General features: G+C 49.6%; 1 protein-coding gene across 1 annotated transcript in view; it reads right to left on the bottom strand.

The window, feature by feature from the left end:
- Positions 1-1,012: 1,012 nt before the first annotated feature.
- The window catches only part of LOC122375379 (PTB domain-containing engulfment adapter protein 1-like), a gene marked incomplete at its 3' end in the record, with an annotated part of 30,097 nt that continues 13,842 nt past the window's right edge, over positions 1,013-17,267 (bottom strand). The window contains 6 exon segments of the mRNA XM_043354731.1: positions 1,013-1,209; positions 1,212-1,236; positions 4,552-4,689; positions 5,093-5,263; positions 7,404-7,477; positions 14,661-14,935. Of these exon segments, the coding sequence (XP_043210666.1) occupies positions 1,013-1,209; positions 1,212-1,236; positions 4,552-4,689; positions 5,093-5,263; positions 7,404-7,477; positions 14,661-14,727 (672 nt within the window).

The following is a 17,267-nucleotide window of genomic DNA, read 5'->3' as shown; positions in this document are numbered from 1 at the left end:
TTTTTCTTAAATAAAATTACTCGACATCTATACTATTTCTACTGTAGTTTCTATAAAATATGAAAATTTCCTAGCACATTTTCGTATGTGAAAAAGGTTTTTATTTTTGCAAAAAAAAAGCAGTACTTGCAGTACGTGTAACACCCACCGAAATGCGTTGTCCTTCTCTATAAAAAAGTCGCAGTATATGGCGCTTTTGTTTCAAACAGCGACGCTTGGGTTTTTGTTTATGTTATCGCCTTGTCGTTGCTTGGTTGTAAGCATTCTAATTTGAATTAGAGTTAATTCGGTTTAGAATTAATTAGATTCCAATTCGGGGGTACATAGTGCCTACCCTTCTTTGTTTCCAAGCATTATTTTGCGCCACAAATGAACGGCAAGCGCCAGAAACGCAGCCAAATCTTGCGATTGCGACTACGAAATTCATTATTTTGGCCTCAGAGCCTGAAGCGAAAAATACAAGCATATTTATTTCAAAAAGACTTCAGGTTTGTCGAACGGTGTTATGAGAATTTTGATAACAGTACTGCATAAGTTTTCAGTGATGCCGCAAAAGTGTTGTATATATCTTTTTATTGTGCAGTCGGCGGGACCGATTCAAAATTGAGTCGTTGCTACTAAAATAGCAGCATATGGCGACAGATGATGAACAGAAAAATAGTTGCGTAAATTTAGACATAAACCACCCCCAAACCATGAATATCTTTTGAAGGCACTATAGACGACCATTAACTAACTAGATGTGATGAAGATCAAATGTAATGAATACGCTCATTTTACAAAATTACATGCAAGTACCAAAAAGTGATGTAAGTACTTATTCAACGGTCATTTTCAGCGCTCCCCGCTAACGTGACTTCAAGTTGAGATATTTGCGGCAAGGTACCGAATTGAGCAAAATGGTTTTAATTTACATTATAACTTATTGTGTTTTGTCAGAAAATGGTCCTAACTCAGATTTTGTGGAAAAAGGTCATAATCTCCCTTTAAAAGCAAAATGCATGGAACTGACCAGATTTTGGCGGCAGTAGTAGTTGTGGACGGCGGCGGGCGGTGCCAGTTCGGCCACGTCGCGCAGCCGGCGGCGCAGCTCATCGGCCTCCGCCTTGGCCAGCGCCAGCCGCTTCTGCAGCATCATCATCTGCTTGCGGTTCTCCAGGTCACGGCCCGACGAGTCCAGGAACTGACGGTAAGCCAGGTCGAACGCCTGCCGATGGTTAGCGTGATCTCTTCCGCCTGCCGGTAAAAAGATAGATTTGACACTAGCCCAAACCACTGGACATTTGTCTCTAAGCATTGGTTCAGTACGCTGACCAGCGTCATTACGGGGGTTCCGTGATACCTGAGCGAGCGTCATTTTAGCGAACGACATTTGAGCGTATATTTTCACCGATTATTAATTTGAGCGTTTGACCCTTTGAGCGATAGTCAATTCGGCGAATTCAATAACAGCGATGATCACCTAACGCGAGGACCAGAATCAGCGAAGCCGGCTTGAGTGAATATATTGCGGTCAATGGAGACTAATTGAGCGAATACAGTAACGGCGAAACCGAGCCCAACAAAAATGATTATTTGACACTTCCAGAGAATTCTTGCCCTTGGAATACAAACCTCTAAACATGAACCCATCTAATACGTCATGCTTCAGTCTGCGCGCGGTAAACAATAAAAAAAAAAAAAAAACGATAAACTTTGGTCCTCACACCGCAACTTCAATACATTGGGCCTACACCGCATCATTTTCACAACTTTCCATTCATAATTCATGGCCCCAGATTTAAATCAACCAGAGGTAAAAATAAAATTGGAAACAAAGGAAACAGCTAGCGTGTGGACAAAGATTGCACCACTAAATGAATCATTTCAAAAACTTTGAGAAATTTAGCGTTAAATTTGCGACTCAATGCAGGTATTGTATTAGCTTCGAACATGACATCCACCATACTGTTCCAGATAATGAGAAATTTCGGCGGCACTTCGTGTGTCATTTATACGTATGACTCGCAAACGTAAAGAAATGCACCGTGACGACTGACGGAGAATAGTGTTTCGCTCAACCAACATGACAACCGCTCAAATAGAAGGCGGCGAAATGGATGTCGACGAAACATAGTTTCCGCTCACATTGATAATCGCTATATTTGATAATCACTTAAATTGATAATCGCTGAAATGCCAATCACTGAAAATGGTTGGCTCGAATGACACTTGCACAAGTCACTCGCACCGTCATTCAGGAGTTGATGCGTCACTGGCAAAGAATCACATTTCATGAGGTTAACCCGTGCCGGGCCGGGGGGTGTTTGAACACCCCCCTGCGGTTTTTCGCAGATATCTAAAAAACGGCGGCGCTTTTTGGCACACCTGTTTGTGCATCTTTTCCGCACATGTGAAAACTTCAGACCCTGACCCCATGCGAGGCAGGTCCCCTTAGGTCCTTAGGTCCTCAGGTCCCCTTAGGTCAGGTCACCAGGTCACGCCAAGTGACCTCACCCCACAAAAAAATATGAATGCTCGTCATAGCTACACCGACTGAACGGTTGCCTTGAAACTTTCAGCGATTGATAAGAGCAATATTATCTACAAAATGTATATCTTGGAATTTTGATATCGGTGATCTAAGGTCAGGTCAATTTTGCGGCCTCTCCATTATAAGTCAATGGGAAAAAAAAACTAAAAAGCGTCTGTTTTGCACGAACGCTATTCTAGACACTCTCGAACATCGAGATGTAGGTTAAATTGACGCCCTGAACCGGAAATGGCAACTGTGACCCCTTGTTATGTCCCCGAGGTCATCTCAGGTCACGAACAGAATCTAACCGTTTTTCTCTAATAACTTCTGATAGAGGCATGCTAGAGCGCTGAAAACGCCTTAGATGTGTTCGGCTCGACGTTGCGGATCGACTGGTATGCAACATGACCTTTTCCGGCCAGGTAATGACCTTGACCTGAGGTCAAATTTTCAAGTTGACCTTTCAAGGTCAAATTATAGTTCATTCGACGCGTCTCGACGACAGGAACACGGTGCTGGCAAAAGTTATGTCATGGCTTCCCTGAGTCAAAAGTTATTGCCAAAAAAAAAACGCTTTCCGTAAAAACGGCTATTTTTGGAGTTTTTGCCCTCTGGAGGCTAAACCGTTGACCTGAGGTCAAATCTGAGGACATTATCCAGAAAGGTCTGTAAAAGGGCCATCGAATGCGCTTTTCCGTGGCGCTGTAGCTCTACCGGTTCCCGAGATAGCCGTCGGCAGTTTCCAAAATGTTGAAATAGTCAACATTGGTGACCTCTGGTGACCTCTGGTGACCTGACATTAGACCTGACCTAAAAAAGACCGAAGTATTTTCGTCATGATTTTTGACGCCTTTTCGAATGATCGCGTGTCGATAAGGGCCCCAGGAGCTGAGTTAGACAGGGGGTGCTCTTGAGACACCCCCCCCGGCCCGGCGCGGTTGGTGTCGAACACCGGTCCAGCGTGGGTTAACCCTCGCCCGTAAACGGCGATCTGCCACCTTCGCCCATGCAGGGGGGGGGGGTTGGTGCGACCCCCCCCCCTTGGCGTTTGAAAACGGAGCGTCGTAGAGCTTAGCGGAAAAGACCAACGGATTGCTCTCGCCGAGATCTCGCGATTGGTGGTATATTTTTTGGTCCTAGGTCAACATTTGACCTACTTTTGACCGGTCAAAGGTCACATTTTCGGAAAAATAGACTTTTTTCAACTTTCCGCGGCGATTGCGGCAAAACGGTGGGAGATATCGACTTGAAACTTTCACTATCGTGTTCCTTGATCAATTCTCTATCGTTTGGTATGTATTTCGTTTCCCTAGCTCTAAAAATGGCGCGTTGGGAGCGCCGGAAGTCGGCAAGGTCACAGTCGGCGGCAGAAATTCGAAAAATCAAAATTTAAATTTTTGAAATCTGATTGTATTTTTGGATTTGGGAGGTCCATTTACTCCCTATAGAAGCTAATATTGCTGCATATTCCCATTGAGGTGACAAGAATTAGCAAAATAGTGGTTCGGGCGCTTTTCAAAAATAGTACCGGACGCTGTTCCTCTTGTGACGTCATAGCTCCGTGACCTGACCTGACCCGGTCAAGTTTCTTATACCATATGATAGCCAATACTTGCCCCAACATGCATGGGAAGTTTCATCACGATCCATCAACCGATGTCCGTACCACCGGCAGGAAACCTCGGGCGTTGGCACTCAGTTTGTGAAAATCCGGCCGGAGGCTGTTCCCTTTGTGACGTCATAACTCCGTGACCTGACATGACCCGGTCAAATTTTTTTTTATCAAAAGATGCGCAAGGTTTGCCCCATAAGGTACCCAAAATTTGGCGGCGCTGCGCGCCGCCGTTTTTGCACTATTTCCGAAAAACCTCAGGGGGGGGGGGTTGCACCAACCCCCCCCTACATGGGCGAGGGTTAAAGAATGCGGAGCGATTGAATGAGTTAATTTAGAATTACATACAGTGATTTTGTGATCAGTTGCGCTTCACATTTCAGCTGTCTGACGCCGGAAACTGGCCGTACTAAATTGTACTCACGAGTTTGTCGCTGACGAACACGAAACATGAGTGCACTTCCTTGTCGGCCTCCTTTGCGATAAAGCTGAAGAACTTCTTTTCCCCCTTGTCGTCAGCACAGTAAGATATTCGGTGTAGCGGATACTGGTATAGAATTTCCTGTAAAATATATGCACGTAATTAGCATGCTTGCCAATCGCTTAAACGTCATATAAAAAAAAAAAAAAATCAGCATAGAACCGGACAGGTCATGCCCACGTGGCTTTTACACTTGGAAATTCTAGGGTTACTATCGTGTGCATGAATATGCGCAATTGTACTTTGTATAGCTGGAATGTGCTGTGCGCACTCCAGCATACACAAGTCAGGTTACGCATGATTCATACATGAACAAAAGAAAACCAATTAAACTCATTTTTCACGAAGTAGTTTTTATGTGCGAACAGGGCATATAAGCAATGATCATCGGGGATCCGCCAGCTGAAAGAAGGTAAATAGAAACAGATACGATGGATTTACAGGGGGCCGACATTTCCCCTAATTCGTCGACGGGTCAAGTCACCTTGGTTTTGGGGTCCTGTATCGCTACACCATTGATGGAGATGGTGAGCTCTCGCTTCGGGAGCTTGGAGCACTCCGACTTCTTGATCTCCTGGCCGAACTGTAGTTTCCGGATGCCTTCCTTGACAACCTCGATGCCTTTGGGCTGATCGACCTCAGTTCGGCCCAGAAACTGGCAAAAGACGGAGGGGTGGGTATAATTAGCAGATATACCATGAAACAAACATCCACAGGGCAGTGGATATGGCAGTTTAACATTGCCATGGACCATGGTAATAAATGGACCAAACAAAAACAGCGGGAACAAAAACAGAGGCCGTTAACATCATCGTCAGAGGTCATGATGTAACGGAAGACAGTGCCACTCGTCATCTCTGCACCATACGGCTAAAGAATAGTGAAACCTAACAACGCTAGCTTGAATCTTTCATTAAACCCATTTATAATGTTGTCTAAAAAATGGCAAGCTTTATGATGGGCAGACTGGCAGAAGCTAGCCAAACCAGGAGCAGCACAATATACCGAACACAATTTGGCTAGACACCATCGGTGAAATCACAAGATAACCGGCAGCAGCGCAAACATTTGGCGCTGCCAGACCCTGTCCATAAACAGCAGATGGTACCGCTCTGCCATCGCACTGCGGTGTCACCATACGCTGGCACGGCCTGGCACGTCTCCTGCAGCCGAAACGTCGGACCTCTCCGGCACGGCCTGGCACGGTTCCGGCGGAAGGCGCACCGCGGCATCCGGCAGCTAGAGCGGCATCCAACCGCGGTCGGAAGGCCGCGCGTTGACGCCACCCTGGCTGATAGCACGCGGAGCGAGGATGCTCGGCCGGCCAAGGTCACGGCGGCTGCGTCTCTGTGGTGTCGGCACGCGCGCGGATGGCACGGCCGCGTGCCGGGGCAGGGCCGCACCAGTCACCGCCACCGCCCACAGGCCAAACAAACGGCCCGGACACGGCCGCAGCCGGCGTGACGTAACGCTGCGGCCTGCGAGCTGACGCGGCCGGCCGGTGAAAGCTGCGGCACCGTCACACGGCACTCACCGGGGCCGACGCACGGCACTCACCCCGCGCTGAACACGGCCCTCACCCAGGGCCGACACGGCACTCACCCGGTGCCGACACACGGCACCCCCCCCCCCTCCCCCCTCCATCGCGCTGCACTGACACACGGCACTCATCGGGCCGACAAACGGCATTCCCGGCGCGCGCCAAGTTTGAAAGGGTTGAAAACCCTTACGGTGCAATGTAAGCCAGTAGCGGCTGATAAAACAGGGAAGTCCAGTCTGCGTCAACGCAGGCTTAAATGTTTTTCCACCAGACATGTGCATGGATCTGACTGATGGATCCATGATCCCAGTGGATCTCGAAGCAAACGACAAGTTAAGATCTATCTCAGGATTTGGCGACAAACCAAGAACAGGGATATATGATCCGAGTGGATCCCACCACATCCAACCAGTGAAGGTGGTTTCATGCCCATAAGTGCAACAAGACTTTGAACTGTGATGCATGATCACATTATATTCCCAAAACAGAACTATTGCAAATTGCAACAGGCGTTTATTGAGGATATCTGTGTCATCAAGAATTGAGAAAGGATTTATCTCATCGGATATCTAGACAAAACAGGTTCGGATCTACGATTCCAATGCATCTCTCGACAAATGATGCCGGATCTATGATCCATCGGGTCCGAGATCAAGATCCGTGGGATCAGATCAGTCATTTTCTGGAATCCGTGTACATGTCTGGTTTCCACACATAACGCCAAGTGTGGACACGTCACACTCCACTTTGGACCGGGAGCCTAGTCCCTTCGCACGGAGCGAGGGATCCCGCGGATCTCGCAAAAGGCACACCACGCCACGCCAAGGTTTGCCCCTCCACATGTTTCACCGTGCTATCGCACATAATGATCTTCGATAGCGCACGGGGTCTGGGCCAACACTGATCCTTCACTGATTCTCTGATAGAGTGCAGACCGCTGGGTAAACGGTTGACATAAAGATAGTTATTTGTTTAGACAGGGCCTCCCTCCCTCATTCCAATCAAAATTGGGATGGAAAACAATAGCCGCGTTTAGACAAGACACCACACGTAGGTATAAAAGAAAATGAGTAACGAATATGTGTGTGGGGGATGTGGGTATACCTACCTAGAATACACGTATACATACACGTATCTTCACATAGGCATGTCAGACCTTATTCAGCGAGGCCGGTGACTTGCTACTCTGTACTAGCGACTGAGGCCCCAACCGCTTGTAGGTGGCATGTTCAGGAGGGGAAGGGAGCAGCCTCACCTTCACTAGGTAGGCGATGTGTCCAGTCTTCATGGCGTCCGCTGGGTGAACCCATGGCGCCTTGGTGTTGCTACCTGTGAACAATGCCAGAAAAGCAAAGGTGTCGCGTTTAGGTCGTCTGGAGAGGTCACCGCACAAAGTCATGGTGTGAAGAATTGATATATACGGAGATGAAGTCCAAGTGGTAGGTTGTAGGTTGGTAGGATGTAGGTTGGTAGGTTGGTAGGTTGTAGGGATGTAGGTTGGTAGCCGGTAGGTTGTTTAGTAGGTAAGTAGGTAAGCCTGGTAAGGTTAGGTCAGCTTTTTATCTACTTGGACTTCATCTTCACATTTTCAGGAGAATTTATGCCGATCGAAGCCCGCCATTCGTTGAAGGGAGTGATAAAGTTGATGCTCACGTTTCTGAAACTTTCATTAAAGGGACTATCCCACCTTTAACATGGGGTTTGAGTTGAGATAGCCAAGTTTGCGGCGAGGTTCAGAAACCACTATCTATCTCGGTTGCAACCCCCGCGGCCTCTTGGTGTTGAAGAAATTCGTGCCCTTCATTTGAAAATGGGCCTTGTACAAGGCCCTATCTTCAACATGGAGCGACCGTTAGTGTGACGTCACCTCGTTTAGTCATTCTGATTTAAATGGGTTTGTTCGTTGAAAAATCGCTTAAAACTTGGTCTGAACTTTGTTGTGGTGCCTACAGAGGAAAAAGAATCAGCTTTACGACAGTAATGTGGCCTGGGGAAGGAGGTAATTTTGGGCTGTGACGTCACATATTTGAAAGTTTGTGTTTGGAATATGGGAAGCCTAAGATGTTTAATGAAAATAAATGCCAGAACCGTGTTCCTGGTCATCCAATCTATAAAGTCGGGCACAATTTAACTGGTTTTAACAACATTTTAGAAGGTGGGATAGTCCCTTTAAAGGAAGGGTGCCACCTTCCGAAATTTTTGTTCTATGAATCTATTTTACTTATTTGAATTTTTAGACGTGGTTAGCGCGTCCACAATATACAAAAAACCGAAACATTGCATTTAATACATTGGCCAAAAAAAAAGATCGTTGTTTATATCACCACTACAACTCAAGGTCGTTTGATGTGGCAGCTAGGACGGCTGGCATATCCTGTTGTCATGGCAACATATCATCCTGCCATTTGCATTGATGGCGCAACTGAGACAAAAAGATGAACAAATAAAAAGGAAGAAGATAACATGATTTGAACTAAGTTGTAGGTAACCAAGTAGGTAACTGGAGGACTCGCCCGATCGCCGACCAACTCTACGTGGCGCATCTTAACATACGCTCCCTGAATCCCAGCCTGTTGGCGCTGCGTCATGACCTGGACACCCACGGACCGGACTTTTTATCAATTAATGAGACTTGGTTGAGACCATCACAGGACAGCCGGTACATACCGATACCTGGCTACCAGCTGTTCCGGCGGGACCGGCCCGGCTGTGGCGGGCGGCCGGCTGGCGGCGTGGCGGTTGCTGTGCGAGACGGACTGCGCGCTACAGAGGTGGCTGTCTCCGAGCGGCCGGTGCCCGGCTCGAAACTAGAGTCTTTGTGGCTGCGGGTGAGTGCCGGTAACCAGCAGATCTACTTCTGCTCTGTATACCGGCCGCCCCGTCCGACCACCGATGACGTCACGGCCGACCTGGACGACCTGCAGGAGCAGCTGGAGACGGTCAGCACGCGACACGGTGGGCTGATTTTCATTGCCGGCGACGTTAATATTGACATGGCCTCCGACTCTACTGCCAAGCGGAGATACTGTCAGCTGATGGATGCCTTCGCCCTGCGGCAGCATATCACCGGACCCACCTTCCGCAGCTCTGGCTCCACCATCGACGTCATCTGCAGCAACGGCACGCTGCAGCGGCAGGGCACGCTGCACTGTGACTACAGCGATCACAACTGGGCCCGCGCTACATTCAGTCTGACCGGACTCCGACCTAAACCGACCGTGGTGACAGCTCGCAGCTGGCGCCGTACTAACGCCGAGGAGCTGAACCGGCGGCTACAGACCATTGACTGGAGCCCGGTATTCCACAGCACGGATCCCGCCCAGCAGTGGGAGTACTTCCTCGGCGTGACACGGCCCGTGCTGGACGAGTTGGCACCCCTGAAACGGACCAAAGTGCGCAACCCGACCGCCCCGCCCGTGACCGAGGCCACCAAACAGCTGATGGCGGAGCGGCGCGCGGCGCTGCGGGATGGTGACCGCGACCACTACCGGCAGCTGAACCGGCGCGTGCAGGCTGCCATACGGCGGGACACCAGGGACGCTGTGCAGCGGCACATTCAAGAGCGCGGACGGGCCTCCCTGTGGAGGGGAGTGCAGCCTGTCATAGCTTCTAAGAGCGCTGGGAAGCCACCCATCACAGCCGAGCAGGTGGACGCCGACGCACTGAATCGGTATTTTGTCAATATCGGTGTGAACACGGCACGCACGGTAGACGACTCCGGACCCGAGCTGCCGGTTCGCCTGCCCCGAGTGTCGACTGGCTCGTTTACGGTTGCACCCATCACGCCTGAGTACCTGTTCTCCATTGTCGGGCGGATGAACGGTTCGTCTGCCTGCGGCGCCGATGGCTTGTGCATTCGTTTTATTAAAATGTGCCTTTTCTCACTGTACCATGTCTTGACTCACATTGTGAACACTAGCCTGGCTTCACATACTGTACCTGACTCGTGGAAACTTACGCTGGTCCATCCTATTCCCAAGGCATCAAAATCCGACGACTTTAGCAGCTACCGGCCTATCTCCATTCTCACCACTATTGGTAAAATCACCGAGCGCGTCGTCTCTGAACAGCTTTATTCCTATTTCTCTTCTCATCACCTCTTTTCTCCAAACCAGCACGGCTTCAGAACCAACCACTCCACGGACACTGCTCTACTCACCCTGACCGATCATGTTTTCCGGAGCATGGACCAGCGTGAAGTCACCGTTCTCTGTCTGTTGGACTGCTCGCGCTGCTTCGACTGCATCCCACACAGCTCGCTTCTGCGTAAGCTCGAGCTCTACGGTGTAGATACCCGCTGGTTCCGGAGTTACCTTGCCAATCATTATCAGCGTGTGCAGCTTCACTCTACCGGACCGTCTCGTGCTCACACGCTCTCACAGCCGCTACTAAACCCTATCGGTACCTACCAGGGTTCATCGCTCGGGCCATTGTTGCACAATGTGTATGCTAATGACCTGCCGCTCTACACCGACAACTCCACCGGCATCATCGCCTACGCGGACGACGTCCAACTGTACGTTTCCGGACAGCCGAGAGACATCGTTCAGCTGAAACGGTCACTGGAAGGCAGTCTATCAGTTCTGTCGAACTGGTATGGCAAGAACGGCCTCAAGTTAAACGCTGCCAAAACTCAGCTGATCGTCCTCGGCACGCCGGAGATGACTCGTCGTCTGCCTCCCATTACCATCAACTTCTGCGGCTCCACCATCACCAGCTCTGACACTGTCAAGAACCTGGGAGTATGGTTTGACAGTGACATGTCGTTTGTGACGCATACCAGTGACGTGGTGCGGCGGTGCACCGGTACCTTGTGTGGCCTGAGTCACAGTAGACACAGTCTCCCAGCGACAGTCATGGTAACGTTGGTGCAGGGGCTCGTCTTGTCGATTATTAGGTACTGTCTGTCCGTTTACGGTGCCAGCAATGTAACCCAGCGCAAACGACTTCAAAAGCTGGTTAGGTTTGCTGCACGAGTCGTCTCAGGCCGTAGGAAGTATGATCGGGTGAGCGATGTTATCAACGAACTCGGCTGGCTTAACACCGAGAGCTTGTTCAGGTACCAATCCATCGTGCTGGTGAACAAAATGTTGGCCACGTCAGAGCCGCAGCAGTTCGCCACCTGTCTAGTCACCCGGCAGAGTGTACACGGGCGGGATACCAGGTACAATGACATGCTTGTGACCCCCACTGTCAGGTCAGAGTCCGGACGTCGCCGTTTTCTGTACTCTGCGGTGTCAGGGTACAACGAGCTGCCGGCGGACCTGCGCGCTCTTAGTCAGGCTCGATTCAAGCCGGCACTGAGGGAGCATTTGTTTGACCGCGAGCGAGCCACTTAGCTGTCCTAGTTAGCACTCGTGATGAGGGTGAATGTGTGAATGATTGCGGTGACTGTTGTCATATCCCATTCGATTTGTATATGCACAACGACTTGGACATAGAATAGCCGTGTTTCCACGGACATGTCTGTAATGTGAAATAAATAAATAAATAAATAAATAAACTGTTGGCCATATTTGCCAACAGTTAAAGAACATCAAATAAGTCGAGTAAAGGTTTTTCCTTTACAATGCTTAAGAGATCTATGGAACCCTTCACCCTTCATGCAACTTACTAGAAAAACTTCCCAATTAAAATTTTAAAACTTAAGTGTATACCATAAAGAAAAAATATACCCTTTCAAAATGATAAAACATGCTTCAAACAGGGCCTCCTCTAAGGATTTTTCACTGGGTGGGCAAAATTTTCGCCACTTCCCCGCCCAAGCTGGCGGATCCAGCCACTTGTTTTGGGGTTCAACCAATTTCAAAACCTGTTACCGGGGGGGGGGGGGGGGGGTGCGGGGATGAGACGAAATAAGCTGTGCCATTATTGGAAATAAGATGATAGTTAACGTTTGTCGTATGTTTTATGGTTAGCGATGCTCGAGCGATTCGTTCCAGATTACATGTACAGCCCTCAGCAGACTGCGTGGTAGGTATTCTTTTTCCGACAAAGCTGATTATAATTCAAAAGTCATGTTATCAGTCGGTCGAAGCTCACTGCAAATAGATGCGCCATGCTCCACTCCTTCGATAGGGCCTATCAATAAACAAAGCATACCTACGCCTTGTGTGGCAACAAAATGTTTAAGTTCGTTTTGGGGGCAAATATAAACTTTTGGGTTTTGTTGCCAAACTGGATGGAAAATGCATACGATGATAATGCCAATCTAAGCTGCGGAGTCTTGCGCATCTTTCTGTTACGATTTCCGAGTGCCCGATAGCATAGTATTCGCGTTATTCTCGGTTTTGTCGAAAAAAAGGATACCTACCACGCAGTCTGCAGAGGGCTGTACTTGCAGCCCTCCGCAAAAACTGCGTGGTAGGTATTCTTATTTCGACAAAACCGATACCTACCTAATATCTCAAAGGTTATGATTATCAGTCGGTCGGAACACATTGCATATAGATGCGCCATGCTCCACCCCTTCGATTAATTCAGTCACTGAACAATGTGTACTCTTACCGTAGCAAAAAAGCAAAAGTTTGTTTTGGGGGGAAATATAAACTCTTGTGTGTTGTTGTCAAACTAGATGGAAAATGTATACCAAAATAAGCCCAATCTAAGGTGCGGAGTCTCGCGCGTCTTGCTGTTACGATTTCCGAATGACCGTTAGCGCATTCGCGTTATTCTCGGTTTTGTCGAAAAAAGATACCTACCACGCAGCTTGCAGAGGGTTGTACCTTTATTGTACGTGCCGTTTCACTTACGAGACAATTACTTGATAACTCCAATATCGGCAGGGGCGTGGCCAAGGGGAGGGGCCACGGGGGCAATGGCCCCCTCCCTTGAGCGCAGAAGGCGCCATGGGGGCCCCACAGGCCCCGGGATATTTTTTTCTAACACTGGATAAAACGTATTTTACTCGGAAGCAAATTTATATCAGTTCAAGTTTCATTTCTGTGGCCCTGGTTACCCGAGGTGCCCCTGATTACCCAATGGGCCCCTGCACTCATCCGAGGACCCCCGGTTTCCTGGGGCCTCTGGTGGCCCAGGGGGCCCCTGGTCGCTTGGGGGGAGCTAGTCGCCTGGGGGCCCCTGGTCACCTGGGGTTCTGGTCGCCTGGGCCCCTGCCCCCTGGTCGTCTGAAAGAACGTTTGTCACCTGCAGTGGCATAGCCAATGAGGGGGCCAAAGGGACCATGGCCCCTCCTGGAAGCCAGGGGTCCTTATTCCATAGGGGCCCTTGACTGACACAGTGGGCCCTTGGCGACGCAAAGGCCCTGAGGCAGATCCTTTGACACAGCTGAGTAGTTATTCTTTGGCCAAGAGAGACCCAATTTTAGAGCCTTGGGGCCCTATTGAAACCAGGGGGCCAGTTGGATGGGATGGGTCCAACATGGGTCCAACGGTGTGTAAACAGAATCAATGCGTTCCGACTGTTGGTCTGACCCTATATCGGTTTGAGGGAGCTCGGATCGGATCCACTGTCGATTTGAGGGGCCCTTATCGGTTTGAGGAGGCCCTCAAAGACCTGAACGGGCCCTTAGTTTGTCTGAGAGGGCCCTACGTCGGCCTGACTGGGCCTCTGCAAGTGCAAGGGGCCTTTTGTCGGTCTGAGTGGCCCTAGACGGCTTATATGACCCTCAGACGGCTTACGAGGCTCTCATGGGCTATAGGGGCCTGTGACGGTCTGAAGAACCCTCATCCGACCTACGGGTCCTCAGACCGCCATCAGAACCGGCTGGCGACTCTATGAAGCTATTCGTGGGCCTGTCTAACAGGGGCCCATATACTGCTTACCCCCTCAGTTCTAACATTGTTTGTTAATGAATATTTTTTCCATTTATTTGGGCCCCATCAAAAAAAAATATTGGATGCAACCCGATGGCTTTTTGGATTTTGAGGGGGTTATCTTGCGCCCTTGTGCGTTTAGCCCCCTCCTTGAGGAAATCCTGGCTACGCTCCTGAATATCGAGCAACCAGAAAACTTTTTTTGACCTTCAAACAGCATCCAGTTTGCTTAAGACCGGAAAGGTAGTACCGGACGTCCGGCCGGACCTTTATTTTTGCATTTGCTTCTGGGTGGGCAAATCGACGCCACTGGGTGGGCAATTGTGGCGACTGGGTGGGCATTTGCCCACCCAGTGGGTATGTTAGAGGAGGCCCTGGCTTCAAAAGTATAACTTTTATACATACCTTTGCTGATTTCATGTTTTATAAAATACCCTTAACACGACGAGGAAATAGTGCTGAAGATTTTTGCCTGCCCGAATGCTGGCAGCAAAACTCGCAAATGATAACTTCACGTGCGGATTCAATGCTGACCGTCTCGAGCATAGGTAAGTGAAGCCGGTTTTTAGGTTCATGTGAGGCTAATCTTGTAAAAACTGCGTTGTGTCCAAAAGGTGGCACCCTTCCTTTAAGGATGTATTTCAAACTCCGCGAGGAACTGAACGGAATTTGACCGCTCCGGTGAGCCAAGGTCGGGCAGATGGGGTCGTCTTTGCGGTGTCAGCGCCGGCACCCACCCTGCGAGTTGGAGCGCTGCAGCAGTTTGTTGTTCTGCGTCCACCGCAGGATGGCCGAGTTCCTCATGGCGGCGTCCGTGCGGGGCCCTATTGTTCCGGCGGCCTGGGCGGCGCGGCGCGTGCAGAGCTGCTGTGACCGGCACGCGGCGCCCGGTCCGAGGGCGGCCTCCTTCGCTGCTGCTGCTGCTGCTGCTGCTGCTGCTGCTGCTGCTGCTGCTGGAGGGCCGACAGTCTCGCACCGTCCGCCGCCGGCTCACATCGTCCGCCGACGGCCTCTGAAAGAACATGGAATAACTGTCAGACAGTAGTCCAGATATCGACAATCCTAGACAAAAGGTTACATGGTTGAACAACTAGAAGACACAGAAAAGAAAGACCAGAACTAACACTTCTTACACATAAGAAGTGATGCATATATGGGGGCTTCTGCCCGATACGATTTTGAAGTAACACTATCATGTAGCGACGACCGTCTTAACAGAAACAAAATAGTTAAATATTTTCTTGGGTTTCCCATCTCAGTCAGCATTATTGAGGAGCATGTAGACTGCAGAGGCGAAGAACTTGGGTTCCGAAGGAGCTCGAGCATCCTGTCAGTGCCATGACACCCCCTTGAAGTTGAAGGCGGTTGACCGCCCCCCCCCCCCGAGATTCCGAGAAGGAAACAAGATAGGGACAAGCGGTAAACGGCATGGGGTATGCACGGACAAGGTCTACAATTTTACAAAGGTCATTTTCAGGTCAGGTCAACGATGACGTCACAGGGGTCAAAAAAGTCAAAATGGCTGCGCTAGATATGAGAAGGGTTATCCTCGAATAACTTTCGAAGTAGCCAAGCTAAGAACAAACTAAGGGCACCATCGTGATCCTCTCATCAATCCGCATCGAATGATATATGTGCCGACCTCGAGAAGAAAAGGTCAAAGGTTGACCTCAGGTCACGTGACCTCAAGGTCATCATGTACATCATCGATGCGCCTTGACAAGCTGAACACGATGAGACCATCTGCGTGGCTGTAGCTCGTTCCTGTGAGGAGTTATTAGCAAAAAAAAAAAACATTGGTGACCCTTGATGACGTCACATGACCTTACAGTTGCCCAAGAGCAAAAAAAGGCCTCAAGGTAGTCAAGTTGATCGTATCTGAAGTCATTCATGGTATATTGGGCCATTCCGACGCGTTTAGTGGAAAAAAAAACAGGGAATTGATCCCCCCCCATTGACTTATAATGGGGAGGTCAAGAAATGACCTGACCTTAGGTCACCGATATCAAAATTCCGAGATAAACACATTGTAGCTACTAAGGACTTCGTTACATCCTGCGACTTTCAAAGGCCTCCGTCATTTACCGTAGCTCTGACACGGTGACAAAGTTGCCAAAAAGTGATTTGAGCTTGGGTCATTTGAAGTGACTGGTGACCTGACCTTGAAAGGTAGGAGGTTCAAACTTGCACACCATGTGTAAAATTGATGAGGGAAAAGTCATGCCAAGTTTCGCGGGGCTACGCGCCGCAGTTTTGCGCTATTCACGAAAAACCTCGGGGGGGGGGGGCGGTCAACCCCAGTCGGTGCGCGGGTGAAGAAAACGTTGAAAATTTGTGTGAAATTTCTTAACATTGAAACGTATTTAGTTACAAAACTTCCCTGAAAAAAAAATCGCCACCAAGATATTGACGCAACGGAAATTTGGTGGAGCGCCGGGTTCCCGTCAGTGAGAGCTCAGTCTAGAAACACTACAGTGCGCGATATACGAGACTCCGAAACTGCTGTAGGTATTCATGTTCTGCGGCTGTGGAAGCATCTGCAACACGTTAAAGTTGGCGAGCGGGACAGACCGCGCCCGAACCCATAGCTTTGATTTCTGTAATCCCTGAGCGTTAAATTATTTCAAGATCTTTCGTCCGTGCAGATTGCAAATGCTATGAATGAATGAGTAACGCGGGGGTTCACTAATCACCCCATTCGTTCAAAAACATGGACAAAAAAATGTTTAAACAAAACTAAAAACCAATGGCATTTGTGACTTCAAGTTACCGCCTACATCGTGGCAACTGGCAACACTAGCGACGCGCTGTCGATAATGAGGTTTTTGTGTCATAGGTCGATAAGCTTTGTGGGTATGTTACACGCTTTGGAAGATTTCGTTGCTCAGGGCCATTTCCCCATCCATGTCTTGCGTTTGTAGTTGGCTGATAAATGGGCAACTTCGAAAGCTATTATTGTGCAGGTAGGTTCTATTTTCCTTATAGTGTACACTGTGCATTCTTAAAAATGGAAACACCACAGTGGCTCAAAGATATAAAAAGGTTATAACGAGATTTTCATGTCCATTGGCGTGTGTCAGCCTACCTTGAATTTTTATCAGTACATGACTGTGCGATTCGTCAGGCTTTCCGGACCGGTCAGGCTAGTTTGGTGACGTCACAGGCCCTGGGAGGTCACGTGACCGTCGCATGCTCGGCGGACTGTGTCGGCGGCGGTGGCTGGCGGTGGGCGGCGCGCGGCGGTGGGCGGCTGTTCAGGGCCGGCGGGCACGGCACGGCCACCCCGCTGCCGCCAGGACCCACATCGGTACTGGGGCGCCACACAGGGTCGACACGCGCTGCCA

This window comes from Amphibalanus amphitrite, unplaced genomic scaffold (assembly GCF_019059575.1).
Source record: "Amphibalanus amphitrite isolate SeventyFive unplaced genomic scaffold, NRLGWU_Aamphi_draft 001826F_arrow, whole genome shotgun sequence".
Taxonomy (NCBI): Eukaryota; Metazoa; Arthropoda; class Thecostraca; order Balanomorpha; family Balanidae; genus Amphibalanus; species Amphibalanus amphitrite.
This window is presented reverse-complemented; position numbering and strand designations above follow the sequence as displayed.